We start from the raw sequence: 23121 nt of genomic DNA, 5'->3' as shown, positions 1-23121 counted from the left end.
AGGCTTCTCCTGCGTTCTCTCCGGGAACAGACCCCAGGGCGTTTCCCCATCACCAAGTTCTCCAGTCCCTCCCGCCAGGACTTGACTGCTCCAAGGTTGGCCAAGGGGGAGCCTGAGCTGCGAGGAACTGGGGGGCGGGGCTCAGTCAGCTCCTCCGAGGTGAATGTCGGGGCCACTCCCCACTGCTCCCGTGGTCCCCTGAATGTGATGAGGCCCTCTGGGCACATGCCTCCGCGGGGCCCCACCCGATACCTCATCTGCCTCACTGCCTTCCTCTCTGGACTCCTTTCTTTGAACTCTTTCTTTTCCTGTGTCGTCTTTCCCTCTGCCCTCTTTCCTTTTACATTGTTACTTATTTTTTTCTTCTTTATTAGTCTAAAAAATTTATTAAATTTTCTATAAGAATACCTTTTTCCATCTGACTTCATTTTTTTTATTGTTAATTGAAAGGCAGAGTGAGAGAGAGAGAGAGAGAGGAGAGAGGAGAGAGGGGTCTTCCATCTGCTGGTTCACTCCCCACATGGCTTCAGTGGCCAGAGCTCAGCCACTCAGAAGCCAGGAGCCAGGAGCTTCCTCTGAGACTCCCAGGAGGGTGCAGGGGCCCAGGTACTTGGCCCACCCTCTGCTGCTTTCCCAGGCCTGAGCAGAGAGCTGAATCAGACGTGGAGCAGCTGGGACTTGAGCCGGCACCCACATGGGATGCTGGCACTGCGGAAGGCGGTGGCTTTTATCAGCCACACTACAGCGCCAGCCCCAATTGACCTCATTTTCTTAACTTAGTACTAGGACGCTTTGTGGAAATGCAAATTGTAGAACTGGACCTCAACATTTTTGCACCAAAGTACACCGATTTTCTGATTCTGTTTTCCATGAACGTTTTGAGGCCCCTCGTGCATCTCAGTGGTTGCAGGGGAGTGAGACCTCCTCACCTGCCTGGACCCTCAGGTGTGGACGTGGGCTGGACGTCCATTCTGAGCAGGGTTGGGCAGGGGTCCCAGGCCATGAGGGCTCTGGGCAGGGCTGGGCAGACCTGGTCCTTTGTCGGGCTGAGAGCATCCGGATGTTCCTGAGCCACATTAGTTGTGGTGCTGACAGCCTGCACTGGGGGTGGGGGCGCAGACTCCTCCCCCCTGAGGGGCAGATGGCAGCCCAGAGGGAGAGCGTCCACCAGGGCACTACTGAACAGGTGGATCAGCCCACCAGCCAGGTTCTTGCTGGCTACAGATTCCAAGGGAAAATTTTAAAGTTGAAATAAAAAAATAGCACCCTGTGTGTGTGTGTCCGTGTTTGTGTGTTTTCATTTTTTTCCCATAACGTGGGCGACTACAAAACAGTTCTTTATCATTTACGCATGAAGAAGATAGTCGAGGAAGCTCTTCTTAGCAGTGTCAAGGCAATTTAGTTTTTTAATTTTTTAACAGACTCTACTTTTGAAAAGACATAGTTGGGGCCAGGATTTGGGCAGGCAGTTAAGACTAGCTAGTTAGATACCTGCGTCCACACCAGAATGCCTGGGCTGGATGTCTGGCTGCAGCTCCTGATTCCGGATTCTTTCACAATCAGATCTCACAGGAGTGGTCATGGCTCACATTTGGGGTTTCAGCCACACACATGGGAGACTGGGCTGAGTCCCTGGCTCCTGGCTTTGGACCCAGAGTGGGCATTCAGAGAATGAAAAAGGGTGGGAGCTCTCTCTCTCTGAAATAAATAAATTAAAAATTAAAAAAGAAGGAATAAGAATGGAAACCTTTCCACTACCTACAGTATATTAAAAATCATAATACATTTAATACACATTGCATTAACTATTTTTATGGCTTAGATATTTATTGAAAGAATTTGAAAGTACTAGAAGTAATTAAGATGAGGGGTATGACCTGCCTGTTAACACAGAAGTAAAATGTTACCCCCAACAGCACTAGAGGGTAATATGTTATATGTTAGGTAGGAAATGGCTGGTGGCTTAGTGAGCAGCAGCCATGTTACAGCAGCTGGGCCGTGGTCCTGCTGAGCTGGGAGGGGGAGGAATGGTTGTCTGCTGCCCTCCTGCTGGAGCTTATCCTGTCCTAAGGGCATTTCTTGTAGAAAACCTGACCTGGGCTGTGGCACTGCCTCCTCAGCCCATATAGGCACTCTTACATCCCGGCTGCTCCACTTCCAAGTCAGCTCCCTGCTAATGCGACTGGGAAAGCAGCAGAAGATGGCCCAAGTACAGTAAGGAAATTCAAGAAGCAGAATAACTCTATAAAGACAATATCTCCTGGTTCTGGAAATTCAATATCTGAACAGCACAACACAGGCTTTTGCAAGGGCCCGTTTTCTCCATCGTATGACAGCAGGAAAGCATGTTTCTCTCTAAATCTGTGTGCTCTTTCTCAATCCCCTGCTGAACCCACCAGCATTAAGCCATGTGGGCGTGACCTAAGGATCTGTCCCAACTGAATCCCTGCACAAAGGCCTCCCCTCTGCACACAATGATGGGGTGAAGTTTCCACTCCCTCAGCATCATCAACAGGAGACTCTGGGCCTGAGCGGCTGCCTGAGTTCAGAACACAGAGACCTGCACCACAGCGGCTACTGTGGTTATTCCTCTAATTGCTCCCCAGGCCAGCACTGATGTTTCTGACTCCTTCTTTACTGTCCATTCCTCTTCTTCTCACCCTCAGCCAGAGTGACAGCTCAGCAGAGATTTTCTTTATTTTTATTTTTTCATGTTATTTGAAATGAGGACAGAGATCTCCCATCCTCTGGTTCCTTCTCCAAATGTGCAAAACAGCAGACTGGACAAGGCTGGAGATGGACGAGGGGACTCCATCCAGGTGTCTCACATGGGTGGCAGGAACCCACATATCTCAGCCATCACTGCCTCCTCCCTGAGTGTGCATGAGCAGGATGCCGCAATCAGGACTGGACCCAGGCCCTCCACTATGGGATGAGCGAGTCCAGTCAGCGTCCTGCACCACATGCCCTGCCATGGTCAGAGCTCTGTGTTTGGGGCAGTGAGCACATCTCTGTGTTTGACGATTTTGAGTCCTCCATGTTAGGAAATTGGTGCAATCTACACCCTGACACCATCCTAGGCTCTCACCCCCACCATCATTGCTGGAAGCCAGGTGGCCACATGGCCCAACCACCAGTGTCAAGCTCCACCCACATCCTAATGGGATTTGCTGCTCCTGCTTCCCTGCCCGCCTTCTGGCAAAGTTTTAAAAGGACCTGTTCCTGAGCACGTGGCTCTCTCCTCTCTCTTGCTCCCCTCTCGCTCTCTCACTCTCTCTCTCTATCTCTCTCTTGGTCTCTGCTCTCTGCTCTCCCCTCACCTCTCTTGGCTCTCTCCTCTCTTCCTCTCTTCCTCTCTCTCTCTCGTGCTCTCTCTCTCTCTCTCTCCTTCTCTCTGTTACACTCTTTCTCTTTCTTCTTCCTCCCCCCTTCCCTCTGGCCTGCTGGGTTTTCCCAATAAACCGTTTCCCTTGCCCCGGTGTTTGGTGTGTTTTGTGATGATCTTACACTGGTGCTGAAACCTGGGACCTTACACTGGTGCCGTGACTTGGATCACCACAAAACACACCAAACACCGGAGTAACAGAAAGGAAAACCCAGCAGGCCGGAGGGAAGGGGCGAGGAGGGAAAAAGAGAGTGTAAGAGAGAGAGGAGATCAGAGAGAGCAGAGAGAAGAGAGGAGAGTGAGCAAGAGAGAGCAAGAAAAGAGAGAGGAGAGAGTGAGCGAGAGAGGGAGAGCAAGAGAGAGGAGAGAGCCATGTGTTCAGGAACAGGTCCTTTTAAAAATGCCAGAGGGCGGGCAGGGAAGCAGGAGCAGCGAATCCCATTAGGATCTGGTGGTTGGGCCATGTGGCCACCTGGCTTCCAGCAATCGAAGTGAGGGCTAGAGCCTAGGATGGTGTCAGGGTGTAGATGGCGCCATAGATAAGACTGCGCCATTTTCCTAACACTCAATGCTCCTACTGCTTTTTGTTTGCTACGGTTTTCCCCTCCCTGTGACAGTTGGACTTGGCAGCACTGAGGGACAATGCACTGATTAACCAGAACAGTGCGCATGGCCACAGGGGTCTGCAGTTGGACTTGCATCTGAACATTCTCTCCTTCACTGTCATCTCACTCAGGGACTTACTGCTTACCCTGCCAGCAGCTCTCTTGTTTCCAAGCTACAGTGCTGACCCAAGAGGGGGATCCAGGTCCTCATCCTTAGACTTCCTGATATAACCCAGCACAATTTATTCACTGGTAATAGACATTTACTGAGGCATGGAAAAGCACGTGTGTTCCTCCACTCCAGAAAGGGAAATAGACAAAGTGGACCACAATCTTCCTTTCCATTATGATTCCATCAGTCATTCGTGTCCATGGAAATTTTTGGATGGCAAACTGTTGTCATCACATGGGGCAAATCCTCCCAGGACACAGCTGGGACCACCATCCTCTCCATCACTTTGCTCAGATTCAAGCTGCACAATTCAACTCACCTTTTGTTGGGCACAGTAACTCAGACCTCAGTCCCATCACATCAAAAGACACTATTGGTTGAACTCTGTAATTAACACACAATTATTCTTAAGTGTTTAAATTTAACTGAAAAGTGATCTCTGTTAAATATAAGAGTGGGAATAAGAGAGGAAGAGGTATAATTTGGGACATGCTCAGTATGATTCACCCCAAATGATAGAGTTAGAAATGTGCCTGGGGATTCCAATTCAATCTCATCAAGGTGTCATGTACCAATGCCATCTCACTAGTCCAAGTGATCAATTTCAGTTCACAGTTGATCACACTGATAAAAGTCAAAGGGATCACATAAACAAGACTAGCGTTTGCTAATACTAACTGATAGAATTCAAAAAGAGTGGACGATCCAACATGGGAAGTGAGATACACAGCAGACTCAGAATGGCGGATGTCCTAAACAGTACTCTGGCCTCAGAATCAGCCCTTAAGGCATGCGGATCTGGCCGAAGAGCCCATGAGAGTATTTTAGGCATGGAAAGCCAAGACACTCTGGCAAAGAAAAAAAAAACCAAATGAAAGATCTCTGTGAGTGAGATCTCAGTTGAAAGAATGGGCCATCAAAGAAAGAGGTACCTTTCTCTGAAGGGAGGAGAGAACTTCCACTTTGACTATGACCTTGTCTAAATAAGATCAGAGTCGGTGAACTCAAAAGGCTTCCATAGCCTTGGCAACTCATGACAAGAGCCTAGGGAGATTACTGACGCCATAAACAAGAGTGTCAATTTGTTAAGTCAACAACAGGAGTCACTGTGCACTTACTCCTCATGTAGGATCTCTGTCCTTAATGTGTGGTTCAATGTAAATTAATGCTATAACTAGTACTCATACAGTATTTTACACTTTATGTTCTGTGTGGGTGCAAACTGTTGAAATCTTTACTTAATATATACTAAATTGATCTTCTGTATATAAAGATAATTGAAAATGAAACTTGATGAGAATGGAATGGGAGAGGGAGCGGGAGATGGGAGGGTTGTGCATGGGAGATAAGTTATGGGGGGGGGGGAAGCCACTGTAATCCATAAGCTGTACTTTGGAAATTTATATTTATTAAATAAAGGTTAAAAAAATAATTTAAAACCCAGGAAAGACTTTTAATACCAATAACAATAATTTCATAGTAATTTTCAGTTTATCCTAAACCAAACAACATCAACTTTCATCTTCTGTCTTTGATCACAGTGCATGAATGAACAATTCTGATAAACACAGGGGGAGACATTTCTGGCCATCCAGGACTTGCCCCAGAGGCTTTGTCCCAGGAGCCTGCATCCCCAGCAAGAGTCTCACTGAGGAGTCGGGGCAGTGAGGGCCCCTGTGGGGCTCAGGGCAGCAATGGAGACTCAGCCCCTGGGGGAGCTCCATCCACTCCAGAGCCTGAGCTGAGCCCCTCCCCTGGGGGCCTCACAGCCTCCTCCAAAGAAGGAGACTTGCTAAGGGGCACAGGGAGCCCCTCAGACCGCCCCTCTGTGGGGCAGATGCTCAGGGTCACGTCTCCCCTGAGTGAGAAGTATGGAAAGAGGGTTCCAGAGAAAGAAGTTGGGGAGAAGGAGAAAATATGGGAGCCATCAGTCATGTTGTAGAAGGAGACGTCCCCCTCACTGTAGTCCAGGAAAATCCCCACCCTGCGGGGTTCCTGTCTAAGGGAAAGAGCCTGCCTAGACTTGGTCCTAGCATAATAGTTATTGATAATCCTCTTCACAACCCAGAACCCCATATCTGGGGACTCTAGATACCTGCCTGTCCTTGTCACATTCTCCCTACAGACCCCCAGAGACCACCAGTTGTACACTCCACTCCTGATCTCCACCTCCCAGTAACATCTTCCTGACGTGATACCCTCAAGGCCCCACACAGGGCAGAGAATGTCCTTCCCAGTGGTGTACTTCCAGGTCACACTCATCTTGTCAGGAGAGAGGGCAAGACCACTATGGGCGGACACTGGATCCAGAGTGACAGGCCCTGCAGGGAAAGATCCCGATCATGCACAGCTCCATCCTGCCCTGTAACAAGGATGCATAACCACCCTCCTAGCTGCAGGGCAGAGGGGCAATGCCCATGAGATGAGGCCCTGTGATTCCAGCCGGCGGCCTCCATCAGGAGGAGGAACCAGGAGACCTCGCTGAGGGTCAGGCCTGTCACAGAGACCCTTGGGACCAGCCCCAGCTTTGTTCCTGTCACTTCAGCCCCCAGCACACCACGGTTGCTGGTGCTAGCATCTGTACCATCACAGAGAACTGAAGGAGAGGCCAGAGCCATGGGGGCACAGGGAGGAGCACCCAGAAAGAACACAAAGTCACTCACAGGCCTGGAACCGTTCCTTCCGCCAGTCTACAAGAGAACACAAAGTTCACATCAGGGGTCTACACAGACTGCACATGTCAGCTCAGCACCTGCTCTTCATGTGGGAGTGATGGGGGAAGGTATTGGGATGCACTCAGCTGATGGATTGTGTCACACACACACACACACACACACACACACACACTCCATGCTGCAGCATTTCTAGGAAGGCTAAGCCATAAAGCTTAACACCCAGAAACTGAGATGCTGGACCCTGATCTGCAGAGAAAAGTTATCGCTCAGATTTCACCATCACACTATGCTTTCTCAAGTTCCTAGTCACAAAACCATCCTCAAAGCTCAGTTTTCTTAGGAACGTATTGGGGAATTCAAATTTCCATTTTCTTACAGTACTGAATTTGTAGGCTGCTTCAAAGCCATAGGTGAGTTTGCTACAACTGGCTGAGCTGAACTTAGAGGATGACTTACAAAGATTTCCAAGTCCTAATCCATAGTGCCCTGTGACTTTGCAGAACTTTGCAGATGGGATAAACATTAAAGACCTTGAAATTAGGATGTGACTCCTGGATTCTCCAGATGTCTAATCTTATCAAATGAACCCAGAAAGACATCAATCTTCCATTCAAACCCAGACCGTGAACCCCACTCTCTAGGGACATAGTCACCAACAGTGCCCCCAGTACCAGATAGGACCTGCCACTGCCCTTCCTCAGCTGACAACACAGGGGCTTAGGACCAGCTAAGCCCCGCCTCCCTGGGAAGACAAGGAGACCACAGGAAGCCTCTCCCCAAGGCCTCAAGGCCTCTGCATCTCCTCCACCTCCATGCTCATCCCTGGGCAGGAGAGAGGCAGGTGCTGAGCCAAGCAAAGGCTCCATCCACAGTCAGAGTCTGGGGAGTCCTCAGGGAGAGCAGTGTGCTAGCCTCGCACAGGGGGAGGCAAGGGGATGGGGGAGTGGACACAGGAACAAGATTAGAACCCAGCAAAGCCCTGAGACAGCTACTGCCATTGCAGGCATTTGGTGAGTCTCTCTCTCTCTCTCTCTCTCTCTCTCACTCGCTCCCTCTCTACATCCCTATGAAACAAATTTTTTTTTTTGACAGAGTGGGCAGTGAGAGAGAGAGAGAGAGACAGAGAGAAAGGTCTTCCTTTTCCGTTGGTTCACCCCTCAATGGCCACTGCGGCCGGTGCACCGCGCTGATCCAAAGCCAGGAGCCAGGTGCTTCTCTTGGTCTCCCATGTGGGTGCAGGGCCCAAGCACTTGGGCCATCCTCCACTGCCTTCCTGGGCCACAGCAGAGAGCTGGACTGGAAGAGGAGCAACCGGGACTGAACCGGCGCTCCAACCGGGACTGGAACCCGGTGTGCCGGCACTGTAGGCAGAGGATTAGCCTAGTGAGCTGTGGCGCCAGTCCTCAGATACATGTGTTTAATTCTTTAATCCTACTCAAAGTACTCAGGATGTTGCACATAATTTCAGATAATTTATAGACCCCAAGCCAGGAATGCATCCCCCCACATCCTGGAGGCTCTGCTCCTGGGTTTAGAACATTTCCTCAGAGTAACAAATTCCTCAGCAACCACAGGTGCTCAGGGGAAGAAATCCAGCTGCACAGTGATCAGAGCACGAAGCACAGAGAAGAGCAGCATCCCAGAGGGCCAGGAAGCAACAGGAAAATCGACCAGGACCAGGAAGGGCAGGAATTTCAGGGTAACAAGAATATACAACTAAAGATCCTCTGTAAGACCTGAGTCCTGAGCAGTGAAACGTGGTTCCTGGGTCTTCTGGAGACCAGTGCTTCCCCATCTGCACAGTGGTCACCCTGCTCCAGGCTCTCCTCACACCTGAGCTCTGCACTGAGAAGGATCAGCTGAACAAGGGGTTTTAAGAAGGTGCTGCTGGGGCTGGCACTGTGCTGCAGTGGGGTAAATCCTCGGCCTGCAGCTGTCATCCCATAGGGTGCCAGTTCAAGTACCGGCTGCTCCACTTCATATCCAGCTCCCTGCTAGTGAACCTGGGAAAGTAGCAGAGGAAGGCCTAAGTCCTTGGACCCCTGTACCTTTGTGGGAAACCGGGAGGCAACTCTGGGATCCTGGCTTTAAATCAGCTCGGCTCTGGCCGTTGATGACATTTGTGGAGTCAACAAGCAGATTGAAGACCTCTCCTCTCTGTCTCTACCTCCTTCTGTAAGTCTGTCTTTCAAACAAAGAAAATGTCCCCAAGCAGGAGTCCCTGCTCTCTTTCCACGGGGGTTACAACACTGACAAGGAGAGCAGGGACACCCAGCCCATCTGGAGTTGAGTCCACAGGTAGAGAAGGGGCAGGGCAGAGGCAGGGCAGGGAGGCAGAGGAGCCATCAGCGTCACTTACCAGCATACAGCTGCGCCTTCCTCCAGGCTGAAAGGAAACACACCCTGGTGAGACCACAGCCACACCACCTGCTCAGCCCTCACCTGCCCTCTGTGCTGAAGGTCAGACTCTGCAGGAGGAGAGAGGCTGCACAGGAGGGGCCTCCTGCAGGTGCAGACAGCAGAGGATTGTGGGAAACTCCCTGACCATAGATCAGGAAGCCTGCTGGAAAGCTGAGTTGCACCCTGCCCCACTGCTGGGTGAGTTTTGGCTGTCAGCTCTCTGCCCCGTGCCTCAAAACCCACAAAGACTCCTGTGTCACTGGTCCTTCAGTGCTGTGAGGAGCAAAATATACCATGTGAAGATATTTTAGTGAAAAAATGGGGCCAGCATTGTGGCATGGCATGTAAAACTGCTGCCTACAAGTTTGGCATCCATATGGGGGCAAGTTCAAGTCTCGACTGCACCTCTTCCTATCCAGCTTCCTGCTTATGAACCTGGGAAAACAGTGGAAGATGGCCCTAGTGCTTGCGCCACTGCACCTACATGGGAGACTGGAGGAGCCCAGGGCTTCTGGATTCAGCCTGGCCCAGCCCCGGCCACTGTGGCATTTGAGGGGAAGGGTGAACCGGTGGATATAAGATCTATATCTCTTTCTCTTTCTGCCTTTCAAAAAATTAAAATGAACATTTTTAAAATGATAAATTACCTTTTATCAACAATTTTTGTATAGTATTTTCTGGTTGGGTATATGGGCAATATTAATGGAAAAGAAGGAACAAAATGGATATGAGACCCCCTCCAGGGTCAAAGGGACCAAACATTCTCTCTAAAATATTGCTAGATGGAAGCACAACTGTGCTAAGAGATGTTCAGCTCGTCCCATCGACCACCACACCTGGTCAGCAGCCCAGTCCTCTCCCTATCACTTTTCCCTGGCACCTTTGAGGAACAGGTGAGCAGCAGTTCCCCTGGGTAGTGTTTTGGGAGGGAGGGGGCAGAAGATGGCACCCCAAGCTCAGTGACCCCATTTATTCATGTCCTTCCTCTCATGAAATATGAGTGCATCTGGTTTATGGTTTCCTGGTGCAAGCCAAGAGCTAGAGCACGGGAGGCTGTAACACTAGCAGCACTCATACAGGGACAGCACAGGGTGGAAAAAGACCCAGGAAGCAGAGCTGACTCCATGCCCAATATTGCACACACATCTTGGAGCAGGAACAGGAGACAGCCACGCAGATGTGAGAGACCAAGAAAGCAGGCCTCCACCACCCAACTGCCACTGCTGATCCAGGGAAGGGGGGTCCACATGTCTGTTACCATACAGAAACAAGGAGGGGACAGCTGGACACAGGTGGGACAGGAGACCACGGAACATCTGGAGAGTCACTCACCAGCCAGGTAAGCTGTCTTCCTCCGATCTGAAAAGCAGCACAGGGAACAGGTGAGCTGAGACCCGGAGCTTCCCCCACAAAGGGACAGAGAGTTCAGGAGGGGAGCAGAGCTTACCAAGTTCTTCCTGGAGCTCGTCTGAAAGAGAGTGAAAAAAACTTAAACTCCCACCCCCAAGAAACGGAGAAACCGTGTGCCTGGAGAACCCACAGGAAAGACCTCATCTGTATCCTAGAGAAGTTCTTACTCCAGACCCACACACAGCTCCAGCCTCCAGCTGTCCTGTCTGGGTCTCCACAGCCACCTGCCCTGGAGAGCAGAACCCACAGACTCATCTCCCAGCATCCTTCCTCTCAGCACCAGCTGCCCCCCTGTCTGGCCCCTGGCCCCCTACCTCTGGCCTTCAGTGCCTCCTCCTTTGCCCTCTGGTCCTCCTCCTTAGCCCGGCACAGCTTCTCCCATTTCTGCCTCTCCTGCAGTTTTGCAGAGCGCTCTCTCCTGGTGAAGCAGCCAGCCCCCAAGAGCAGGAGCCCCAGCACGGTGAGGCTCACGGAAAATGCTGCCTTCCAGGGAGAGGCCTGCGGGAAGAAGGGCTCTGGGGCCCAGGCAGAGACCCAGTCAGGGGAGCACCCAGGCCCACCCCGCACACTCAGGGATGCCTGCACCACCTCCCAAGCCCTGCCAGGAATGAGAAGCTGCACCGACCTGGGATGGACACGGCCATCACCTTCTCCTGGCCCAGGATGGGATTGAGGACAGAGCAGCTCACACTCCCTGCAGAGCTGTCTCTCACCACCAGAGCCACCTCCACGCTGAACAGCCCTGCTGCGTCCTGGGCATGGGCCTCAGAGAACTCCAGGAACTTCTTCCCGCTGAGGTCTGTCCACTGCACCTGGGGCTTCGGGAACCAGCTCGACGCCTTGCACACCACGCGGACCCCGTCCTGCTCCGGCCCTTCAATGTGCACTTGAGGGGCAGAGCCCAGGCCTGCAAGAGGGGAGCTGTGGAGACCTTGGAGACCACTTGGCCCAGGGCCTCAGCAGGGTCTGGGTGTGGCACAGCCACAGGGGAGTCACTGTGTTCCATTCTGGAGATTCCATGGGAGGGCGTGGCCTGAAGGAGGGAAAGAGCCCTGGGACCCATGGGGGCACAGAGTAGGGGCTTTCTCCTCAACTCTGCAGATGTGAAGACTGAGGCCCAGAGAAACCAGGAGCAGGAACTTGACCCCAGGACTCCATCCTGAACCTCTAATCCCCTCACCCCACTCACTCCTGGGGCACCTGCTATGATTCCCACTGCCTCTCTCTGTAAATCACTTCCAATACTGCACCAGTTAACAACCCTGTCCCCACTGCTTCCCTCATATCCACACCCTGAGTTATCTCTGCCAAGTTTCCTTACAGACATGAAACTCACAATTTCAGAACTGAGTTCACACCTGTGACCTATGTGTGATAATTGAGTATTAAATACCCGTGTACTGTTCCTTCTTCAGGGGAGCTGGCTCTCCCCCATGCTGTAGCTCCTTCACATTCTGGCTCTGAGGTTGGTCATGTGACTCACTCTGGCCAATGAGAGACCAGCCCATGGGACTTAAGGAGACATTTGAAAAGCACTTGTGTCAGTGATTTTGCCTCTGCCATTGCCTTAGGAAGGACCCGCCTTGCGCAGCCACTACAAGATGAGACTTCAGGGCACTGCTGGTCACCCAGCCTCTCTGGGAGATGCTGTCCTAGGGCAGCCACAGTCAAGAATGGGAACATACCCAGGCACGGTCCACGTGGTGACCTCCCCAGCTGACTACAAGAACAATGAGTATTGAAGTAAGATCTCTTTTCCCTGTTGAAAATCAGAGGAAAATTCCCCCTCTCCTCCCTTTTAGGGCATTAACATTAGAACACTGGGAACTATAAATGCTTCTCTTCATTGAAATATTATCATTTTGAAAAGCAAATAGGCCTTTTGTCAGCTTAATGACCCAGGAATGCCTTCTTCAGGGACCTGGGAGACAACACATCGAAATGAAAACATTTTTGTATGCTTTATAAATTTTTATATATTTTAAATTTACATATTTTATAAAGAGACAGTACTACTTTCTCCTCCTTTCTGTGGAAGCATCAGAGGCTCACATCAGTAAGTGAGACTACTTCAGTTATAAAAATAGGACAAGTAAAGCTATCACTGAGGTTAGAAGGTTAAGCCTCTAATCACCATCCTGGCATCTCTTATGGGCACCTGTAGGAATCCTGGCTGCTCTACTTCTGATCCAACTACCTGCTCATGTGCCTGGGAAGGCAGCTGAAGATGGCCCAAATACATGGGCCCCTGCATTATTAGGAGACCCGGAAGAAGCTCCTGGATCCTGGCTTCAGCCTGGCTCAGGCCCATTGCAGCCATTTGTGAACCAGCAGATGGAAGAAAAATTCTCTGTCTCTCTGTCTCTCTTTTTCTCTCTGTCTCTCCCCCGCCTCCTTTCCTCCCACTTTCTCTCTCTCCCTCTCTCTCTCTCTCTGTATCTCTGCTTTTCAAATAAAATTAATAAATATTTTTTAAAAATAGAAGTTTGTTTTCCCTCCAGATAAAGCCTATTGACCAAGATAGATGGCCACTACAATTACTAGGTCCATTTAGGGTGAGCTCTGTGTGGTAAGCAGGTATTATATCTGCTTCAAGTCTTGTTATTTGAGGATTAATTGTTGTTTATGTTGAAAACATGGATGAATGCATTTGGTGCAGAAGTTAACATAACGCTTGAGATGCCCACATCCCATATCTGAGTGCCTGAGTTCCAGTTCCCGTCTGCTTCCAATCCAGCTTCCTGGATATGCACGCTGGGAACCAGCAGGTGAGGGATCAAGTGTTTGTGTCTCTGAGACCAACATAGGAGACTCAGAAGTTCTGGGATCCTGGCTTCACCTGGCCACATCCCAGCTATTATAAGCATTTGGAGAGTGAATCTGTGGACGGGAGATCTCTCTGTCTCTGTGTTGCTTGCCTTTCAAATGAGTAAAAATAAAAAAAAAAAAAAAAACTTTTGTTCATGTTCTGGGCAATTTATTCAACAACCCTACACCTCAGACCGCTGTTGACCATCATGTTGGGCCCTCATCACACCATGAAAAGGGGCCAGGTAGCCTGATAGGAGCCACCAAGGGCCCAGCAGCCGGGGCCACATCAGTGGCTATCATCACTGTATCGGCCACTGCTCCTACCAGCACTGCCATTGCTCACTGTGCTCTGTGCTGGGGCACCACACTCTCCATGGACCAGGGACCCACATGTTCACCCATGGGGGTGAGGGGCCCAGACTGGGCCAGATCCCAGCAGGACCAGACTGGGAGGGAGGAGCAGCTGAGCACCTGCCCGGTGGCTGTCAGCAGGATCCACCCTGAGGTGCTCCGCATGAGGTCCCCGCCCCACCCACCAAGCCCCCATCCTTGGAGAAGGCTGTTCATGCCAGGAGCTCAGAGAGTGGCAGCTGGCCCCACACAGTGCCAGACTAAAGCCCAGGGCCATAGGGCCATCGAGGCCCCAAACGAAGCTGATAAGTAGAAGGAGACTAAGGTCACAAAGCAGTAATGGTGTTGGCCCAGGACAATGCACAGGTGGAGCTTCAGGGCTCTCCATTCTCTTCCCTCCCATGCACACTCTGCACTTGGGTACCATGGTGTGAGGCACATACCCAGCTGCATAAAGCTAAATAAGACTTTTTAAATGTGTGTAACGCATATTATATCTGCTTGGCTACACACACCAAAAAAAGAGAGATTTACTTCTGTCTTTGCAAACTTTTAATGGATTTCCTGTGATGTGAATGTGTTCTGGTTTGGTTTTTATTGACCAATCAAAGTGTTGTCTTTCTCCAGTCCCTTTGCAAAGAGGATTTCTGGGAAAGAACCTTGGTTTTGGTTTTAGTTCCACAACCAGACCAACAATGTATGAGCAAATCCAACCCAGATCAGTTTAAATTACTCAATGCCCATATTGAATGAATATCTTTGCCATAGGCCACTGAGATTTCCTGGCTTTTTTATACAGTTACTATAGGAAAGAGTCCTTGACACACAATTACCAATATTCCCACCACTGAAGAACAGATAGCAGTGCAATCCCCTGGGAGTCTCTATAGTCACCGCTGCCCCCTCCAAACTCTCTGTGTCCCAGATCCACTCACTCAGCTGGGTCTGCTTTCTGGACTGCCCCCACGTCTGCCCCTGCCCCCACCCCACTGTGGCTGTCTGAGGTCACACAGTCGTCCTCAAATCCTCAGAACTGCTCTCCACGCCTCCCTCTGCTCACCCCCCACTCACCTCCTCCCAGTCACCTCAGTCAGTGCTCCTGCCCCTGCTCTGTTAAAGTTTGCCCTCCTGCATGCAGACCCCAACACAGCACGCAGCACCTGCACTGACCTCGGATCCTCTTTGTACTCCTACCCTGCTTCACCCCAAACCCCACTACCTGTGCCCCTCACAGACCACACACCCGGTGCAAGGGCTACTTGGTTCACTGTGAATGGCCATGGTTGCTGCGCTGTGTGACCCCTGCCTGCTCACATTCCAGTCCACAGGGGGCTCTTGGGATTTTTACCACAGTACTCAGGGGCTAGCATGCTGTCTATGCCAAAGACCTTTTGCTGGTCAGTGTGGGCAGTGTTATTCCAGGAATATCGACCTCTTTATTGCAGTCCTCCTGGCACCTCCTGCATCCCCACATCACTACCCCCCACTCATCCAGTGCCCCCCTGAATGCCCCGAGCACACCAGACTGGCTCCCATACCAAGGGTTTCTCTCTGGGTACCTCACAACACTGAACTCTGTGTCCCCAGATATCCACTTGGTGAGACACCTGCTTCCTGTGAGCTCTGCTGAGATCAACAACCCGGCCCCACCTGATTCCCGTGTAACGCCAGAGGCTGCCCTCAAATCTCCATCCCATATCTTGTTCCCTTCATTGTCGCACTTTTTCTTTGTCTTTTTTTATCTTTAGCAATTATCCCCTTCTAACAGCATCCAACCAGTCATTTATTTTGCTTTTTCTATCTCAGCCTCTAGATCATAAACTACACAGGGCAAGAATCTGCTTCAATGATGAGTCTCTGGTACCCAAAACAAGGCATGGCATACACTAGGGCTCCATATGTGAGATTTCTATTGAAGAAACAAAGATTGAGCGAGTGAGCCGTCTTTCCCGCACATGTAAAACGAGAGGCTTAATTACGTGAGTTTCCGATACTCCCAAGGTCTAAATGTAGAATACAGATCAAGCCACCCACCTGCCACCTGAAGTTCTAGAATGGCCTCTGCATAGTGGCCTCCCTTCTGGAAGAAGCAGGTGTACGTCCCGTTGTCTGAAGCCCAGACTTTCTTGATGTGCACGGCAGCCTGCCCCTGGGTGAGGAGTTCCTTTACCAGCAAGACCCGCCCTGCATACTGGGGCATCTGCTCCTTGTGCTGCTCCCGGCGGTTCCGATACACGAACACCACCTCTGAGAACTTGGTACGGAACCACCGCAGCTCCATGTCCTCGGCGTTCATTGGTGGGAACAGGGAGCAGGGAAGAGTGGCATCACCACCCAACATGGCCACAATGGGTTTTGAGGGGCCAATCACCTGGAACTCATCTGTGGACATAGAACAGACTGAGAACTGAGAGACACGGGCAGGGGGCAGAGACACACAGACCATGGGAAAGAACAGGCAGACTGGGAACAGGTGCTGGAAGATGTGACCCCCAGGCTGAGGGACTGAGCAGTGATGACTCTGAATCTGCATGAGATCCTCAGAACACAGGTTGTGGCCCAGAAAGGATGTCACAGACGCCCTCGTGAGCCTGGCCCCTGGCCCCAGGCTCTCCCATGAAGAAATTTCTACACAGGGAGTCTCCACCATGAGCGTGCCCCAGAATCCACAGGACAGTTTGTAAAACCCAGATCACAGGTCCACCCCCAGAACTCCTGACTCACTCAGTCTGAGGTGGGCCCAACAATGTCTAAGTGTTTGTGAGCAGTCCCAGGGAGCTGACTCTCCTGGTCATGAACCGCCATGGCCCTAACCTGGCCTGGGGGAGGACAGGCCTGGAAACTGAGCACAGAGCACCCTGGGGGGCTCCCTCAGAGCTCCTGGGTCACTCAGCCACACCAGGAAGCTCCCCACCTCGACCCCTAAGTTTGTTGTTTCTGTCTGTAGTTTTCTCCTCCACTGAATGCTAGGAGCACTTACATGCAAATTTTCCTTCTGCCATAAACCTGTCTCCTTAGGACTGTGTCTACAAAATGCATGAAATCCGTTCTCTTTATATTAATAAAATTTTTAAAAACTGTCTCCTAACTTCTCAGAAGCTCCAATACCTCTGATTAAAGGACAAAATTGAGCCCCTATCCACTCCCTCTTAGTCCTTGTCCCTCTGAGGCCTGGCAACAGGGTCACAGGAAGACACTTCTGCAGGACCAGCGGCCATGGCCCCAGAACAGCCCCCCTCAGCTCTGTGCTGCTCCATCCTGGCCCAGCCACCGTCATCTCTCACCCAGAGATGGCAACAGACCAGGCACCTGGCTGTTCCCTCCCCACCCCACACTGTGATCCTCTCAGCACATGAGCTAAACCACACCCCTCCTCTGCCCAGAGCCCTCCTCTGGCTCCCCAGTCCCCTCCCGAGTGTCCCACAGGCCCAGCAGGTGGAACCCAGCACACTCAGACCCCATCTCCTGCTTCTCTCCCCCAGGCGCCCTCTGCTCCAGCCAGCGCTTCCCTCTGCTGCTCCTCACCCCCAGTACACTGCCAGCTCTGTACTGGCTGCCCCTGTGGAATTCTCTTTCCCTGGGGGTCCTCACAGCTCACCTGCTCCTAATCTCTGTTCCCATCTCACCATCTACACTGCCCGCCTCCCTGAGCATGGCTGCTGCCCACATCCCACCCACGTTCCCTGCCTCCCTCACTACCCACCACTCATCTCCTCTCACAGACACAGGCCTATCTCCTGCTGGATGGAGAGCCCGGGCGCCCCGGGTAGCACTGTCTGCTGTGTGCACAGGGCAGAGCCTAACACACAGTCTGCATTCCATTAATATTGGGGGGACAAATAAATGGGTGCTCAGAACCCCAGAAGAGGAGGGAAACCAAAAACTGCAGGAAAGGCATTTTCAAATTATTGATACTTGACATTAAAACACCCCCAGAAAGGGCCAGCATTGAGGCCTAGAAGGTTAAACCACCACTTGTGACACCATATCCCAACTGGACACTGATCATGTCCCAGCTGTTCCACTTCTGTGACCCAGCTCCTGCTAACGCGCCTGAGAAAGCAGTGGAAGATGGCCCTCGTGCCTGGCTCCCTGCATCCACATGGGAGACCCAGAGGAGGTCCTGACTCCTGGCTTCAGCCTGGCACAGATCCAGCCATTGCAGCCATTTGGGGAGTGAGCTAGTGGATAGATCTGTCTGTCTCCTTCTCTCTCTCTGTGTGTGTAACTCTAACCTTCAAATAAATCAATAAATCTTTTGAATTAATTAATTAATTAAATACCCTAAAAACCTAGACAACTGTCAAAATCCCATGTGCTCACTTTATGGGTGAGGGACTAGTAGTAAACTTTTAATGACAAGTAACCATTGGGGGAGCCCCATTGCCTTTCTAGAGCCTGGGCCCCCACAAATCGCATCCCATCCTGACTGAGAGGGCTGGGGGTCCACTCACTTCCTGAAGAAGACCCCAGGGAGGGACAGGGACAGACTCACCTGCAGAGCCCCACGTGGGCAGCTGGGCGAGGAGAAGCAGGGAGGGGAGACTGCAAAGCAGAGAGGGGCGGCAGCCGTGCTCCATGTCCTCAGAGCTGGGGAGAGAGGCGGGGAGGAGGAGGCCTGGGCCAGCAGGCAGGTCAGCCCCAGAGCACCAGCAGGACAGGGTCCTCCCGTCAGCCCTCACAGCAGCAAAGCCTTCCCTACAGGCTCAGCACGCCAGCACTGTGGGGCCCACAGGATCCCGACAGCACAGACAGCTGGGCCGGGGCTCTATCAGCCCTTCTGGGGAGACTGCGGTGCCAGAGACCCTCAGGGCAGCCTGGGGGGAAACAGCCCCTCCTCTTCCCACCTGGAATGAGTTCCTCCACCTGGAAAATCAGGTCTCTTCTTTCTCAGCCCCAGGGGCCCCATGGAGGAAACCAGGCCACTGTGCACACAGTGCCCAGGACCACCCCACCAGGACAGGGGACCCTGATTCAGGCCACTCACCCTGAAGGACGACCACCTCCTGCTTCCTGCAGCTCTTCAACCCCCAGTGGTGACCTGGGTGTCCCTGAGAAGCATCAGAGACAGACCCCTCCTCACCGAGCCTGTGCTGCCTGTCCCAGGGGCCCAGCACCTGTGGCATCTGTGGCTGTGGTGTTCACCTAAATTTGACCCCCACCCCCAGCCTCATACTCCACAAGCCCAGGTCCTGGCCCAATGTTCAGCTGGTGCCCAGGGCCAGTTCCTGCTGACCTGCGAATCCTCACTCTCTCTGCATTCAAAGATTTTGTGTGAGCAGCTCATGACCCTGGTGGGAGGCAGGGCCACAGAGAAGAGAAAATGAGCCTTGGTCAGAGAAAGACCCACACACTGTTTATGGTGGGGGGAGGGCAGCTTAGGTCCTGGGAAGGACGGGCTTGAGGGCCCCTCTGCTGGGCTCCCTGCATTCTCGGCCACTCTGGGTGACTCCAGTTCTAGCAAACTCCTTGGCCTTCCTGGACTCAGTGTCCTAATCAGCAAATGGGGGAGGTAACAGCAGCCCCCTCCTATGCAGGGAGGGGTCCATGCCTTTGTGTTGCTGCAGTCACCCTGTGAGGTTAGAACAGGGCCTGGTCCCAGCAGACACTGAGGAGCAGAAGTGAGAGAAGTGAGTAAAGGCTCAGTGCTCACTGCTGTCCTGGGGCTCCCTGCACTGAGACATCCTCAGCCGCCCCCTCCCACTGCCCTGTGCCCCACCACACTCTCAGCCTCCTGCCCAGCCAGCTGCTCCTGCCTTCCTCCTCCTCCCCCACAGGCGTCTTCAAGCCAGCTTACCTGCTCCTCCTTCTTCCCAGCTGGGAAAGCTGTGACTTCATGCAGTGTCTCAAATTCAGCAGCTCCAGAAACTTCAGAGCCAGAGACCCCAGCAGACTGCACATCTCAGCGCACAACCCCTGCTTCCAGGTCTAATGCTGGGGGCCCAGGATTCCTGACATCCAGGAGGCAGTGGGCTCCCAGGAGACCAGAGGAGCAGCAGAGCTGGCACAGTGCAGCAGCCTCTGCAGAGGCCCTGGCCCTGGGGCCCCACCAGGACCTCCCACCCAGAAGAGCCAGCCCCTGCGTCTCCTTCCACCATCTACAGTGAGAGCTTGCAGAAGCAGCCTGGGCAGGGAGTGCCCTGCCCTGTGGACCTCGCTCCCTGTTGTCAGCAGGAGCACAGGGCAGGAGACAGCACCACAGCTGCCCTGGGAGTGGCTGCAGCACAGCCTGCTTAGAGCTCACAGTGCCTCAGCCCCTCCCCCTCAGCCACCACCTGCCCTACCCAGCACTGAGACTTCCCAAGGCGGAGAGATGCTAGGGAACTTCTTCGTTTTTTTTTTTTTTTTTTTTTTCATGCCCTACCACATAGGTTTTTTTTTTTAATTAATTAATTTATTTAAAAGTCAGTGTTATAGAGAGAGAAAGAGAGAGGCACAGAAAGAGAGAGAGGTTTTCCATGCTCTGGTTCACACACCAATTGGCCGCAATGGCCAGAGCTGCGCCTATGGAAGCCAGGAGACAGGAACCTGTTCCAGGTCTCCCACGCGGGTGCAGAGGCTCAAGGACTTGGGCCATCTTCTACTGCTATCCCAGCCCATAGCAGAGAGCTGGATCGGAAGAGAGGCAGCCGGGACTTGAATTGGCACTCATATGGGATGCTGGCACTTCGGGTCAGGGCTTCAACCTGCTGCCCTACAGCGCCGGCCCCTATCTTACTTCTTGTTAACATGGAGGTCATACCTCTAAGTTATTTCTAGTGCTTTCAAACTAGTTTTCCATAAATATCTAAGCCATAAAACAACAGTTAACACAAAGTATATGTGGGTGGCTAAAACCCCATGTGTGAGCCATGACCACTGTTTCTAGGGTCTGAGTTAGGAAGAAACTGGAATCAGGAGCTACAGCCAGATATCCAGCCGGCATTCTGTGGAAGCAGGTGTCTCAGCCTGGGTCTTAACTGCTACCCAAATCCTTGCCCAGCCCATCTCTTTTCTCAGAAGTAGATTCTGATAAAAATAAAATTCATTGACCTTGACAGTGTTAGGATAAAGAGCTTGTCTTCTCTGGATTATCTTCTCCAGGAAACAGTGTTAAGAACTGTTTTCTAGTTTCTCCTTTTTTGAAAAATAAATGAAAACTGAAAAGACACATTTACACACATGAACACACACACACATACACTTGGGGTACACATTTTGTTTCAACTTCATAAGTTTTCCTTGCCATCTGTAACCAGCATCAACCTGGCTGGTGGGCTGAGCTGTGACCAGGCAACCTGCTGAGCAGAGCCCTGGTGGACGCTCTCCCTCTGGCTGCCATCTGCCCCTCAGGGGGGAGGAGTCTGTGCCCCACCCCCAGTCCAGGCTGTCAGCACCACGACTGATGTTTACAAGCAAATGTGGCTCAGGAACACCTGGATGCTCTCAGCCCAACAAAGGACCAGGGTCTGCCAGCCAGAGTTTGCCAGCAGAGAACTCATGGCCTGGGACCCCTGCCCAACCCAGCTCAGAACAGGCGTTCAGCCCACGTCCACACCTGAAGGTCCAGGGCAGGTGAGGAGGTCTCCCTTCCCTGCAACCACTGAGATGCACAAGGAGCCTCAAAACATGGAAAACAGAATCAAAAGATCAGTTTACTTTGGTGCAAAATTTTATAATCTAATTTCTTTTAAAAAATTTACTTATTTATTTGAGAGGCAGAGTTACAGACAGAGAGAGGGAGAGACAGAGAGAGAGGTCTTCCATCTGCTGATTCACTCCCCAGATGGCTGCAACAGCCAAGCTGTTCATCTTCTACTGTTTTCCTATGTGCACCAGTGGGGAGCTGGACAGGAAGTGGAGCAGCCAGGACAATGGCGCCCACATGAAAGTTTAATAAATTTATCAGACTAATAAATAAGCAAAAATAAATAAAAATTTGAAACGAAGTGGAAAGATGATGGCACAAGCAAAGAAAGAGCATCAAGGAAGGAGGCAACAGCACCGACATGCCAAGCGGGCGCCGGTTCGAGTCCCGGCTCCTCCACTTCCTATCAGGCTCCCTGCCATGCCTGGAAAAGCAGAAGATGGTCCAAGTCCTTCAGTCCCTGAACCCACGGCGAAGACCACGATTAAGCTCCTGGCTTCCAATCAGCTCAATTCTGGCCATTGCGGCCATCTGGGGAGTGAACCAGTGGATGGAAGACCTTTCTCTGTCTGTCTCTCCCTCTCTCTGTGACTCTACATCTCAAATGGATAAATAAAATGAAAAAAAAAAGGCAGGAAGCAGAGAGGAAGGCAGGATTATGAAGAAAGAAGCCCGGATGTATCCGGGTAGGGCGGGGCCGATGGACCCCTCCTCCCACAGGGCCTCAGCGCTTTCCCGGGCTGGGCAGTGGCTGGGCCCCGAGCACCAGCGCCAGTGCTGCCCAGATGGGGGCGTCAGCGACCTGGAGGAATTCTCTGACCCTTCGCCTCTGGTTCCGTGTAGATCAGGCCCTGCCTGGGCAAGGGTGCAGCAGGCAAATCCTGGCGGAGGGACTACAGGAAGTGGTGAAGAGAAAGACCCCGGTCTTGTCCCCCGAAAGGCAGAGGCTGCTGAGGCGCCATAAAACCCTGAGAAGGGAGGCTGAGAGAACTGGATGGAAGCCTGCCCTCTGCTGTCCCACGGCCCCCACCACACACTCGGCCCCGCTCACTCCCCCGCGTTTCCCTCTGAGCAGCACACACAGAGTGTCCCTGCCCGTCCTCCTGCATTACTGTGAGGCCTCTGCTGTCCTCCTGTCGCAGCTGAGACCCGGGGTCCCGAGGTGAGGAACCCACCAGGGTCAGCCCTGCCGGCGCCAGCTCCCCCCAGAGTTCCGCCTGCTCCCAGTGGGGCCACCACGTGGGGGGCAGCCCTAGCGGTGTCCAGGGATCTGGTGGCAGAGGGGAGGCCAAGGACCTGGGGGGAGCTCTTCCAGAAGTCCCTGGAAATGCGTTTAGGGAAAAGCTGCTCATGAAAGTCACAATGCTTTCTACCAAAATAACCTTCCTTTTCATTCTCCTTCTCCGTGAGCTCCTTATTATTTAAAGGAGTGCGTGTTCCCAACAGTGCGGAGATCCTGGCTCCAAACCCCTGCTCCAGAACTCTGCACAGCAGCAGGCCCCAGAGGAAGCAGGGCCAACCCAGAGGCAGCGCCAGCGGCACCGGGTTTCCCAGCCCTCTGCTGCCCCCTTGTGGCCAGCACTGACAGCAGCCCTTCCCAGCAGGAAGGCTGACAATGCAGTCCAGAAACCTAAGAAATGAGGACAGGAATCCTGAAACCCAGACCCAAAACACCACGCAGTGCA

General features: G+C 52.2%; 1 protein-coding gene across 4 annotated transcripts; it reads right to left on the bottom strand.

Moving 5' to 3' along the window:
• Nucleotides 1-5553: 5553 nt before the first annotated feature.
• On the bottom strand, nt 5554-20084 carry LOC100344369 (butyrophilin subfamily 1 member A1). 4 transcript variants are annotated; one of them, XM_070074796.1, is made up of 11 exons: nt 19607-20080; nt 18797-18860; nt 18305-18399; nt 15844-16191; nt 11273-11554; nt 10962-11162; nt 10685-10705; nt 10570-10596; nt 9197-9223; nt 6826-6852; nt 5554-6483 (listed from the first exon to the last, which is right to left on the bottom strand). In XM_070074796.1, the coding sequence occupies exons 3-11, from the start codon at nt 18387-18389 to the stop codon at nt 5846-5848; spliced, it is 1656 nt and encodes a 551-aa protein (XP_069930897.1). In that variant the 5' UTR covers nt 18390-18399; nt 18797-18860; nt 19607-20080; the 3' UTR covers nt 5554-5845. The 4 variants fall into 4 exon arrangements, with proteins under 4 accessions (XP_069930897.1, XP_069930898.1, XP_069930896.1 ...); XM_070074797.1 differs by having other exon boundaries at nt 18305-18427; nt 19607-19704; XM_070074795.1 differs by lacking the exon at nt 18797-18860 and having other exon boundaries at nt 19607-20081.
• Between the last annotated feature and the right edge of the window lie 3037 nt (nt 20085-23121).

This window comes from Oryctolagus cuniculus, chromosome 5 (genome assembly GCF_964237555.1).
Source record: "Oryctolagus cuniculus chromosome 5, mOryCun1.1, whole genome shotgun sequence".
Taxonomy (NCBI): domain Eukaryota; kingdom Metazoa; phylum Chordata; class Mammalia; order Lagomorpha; family Leporidae; genus Oryctolagus; species Oryctolagus cuniculus.
The sequence above is the reverse complement of the archived record's forward strand: the minus strand, read 5'-3'. Positions and strand labels throughout refer to the sequence as shown.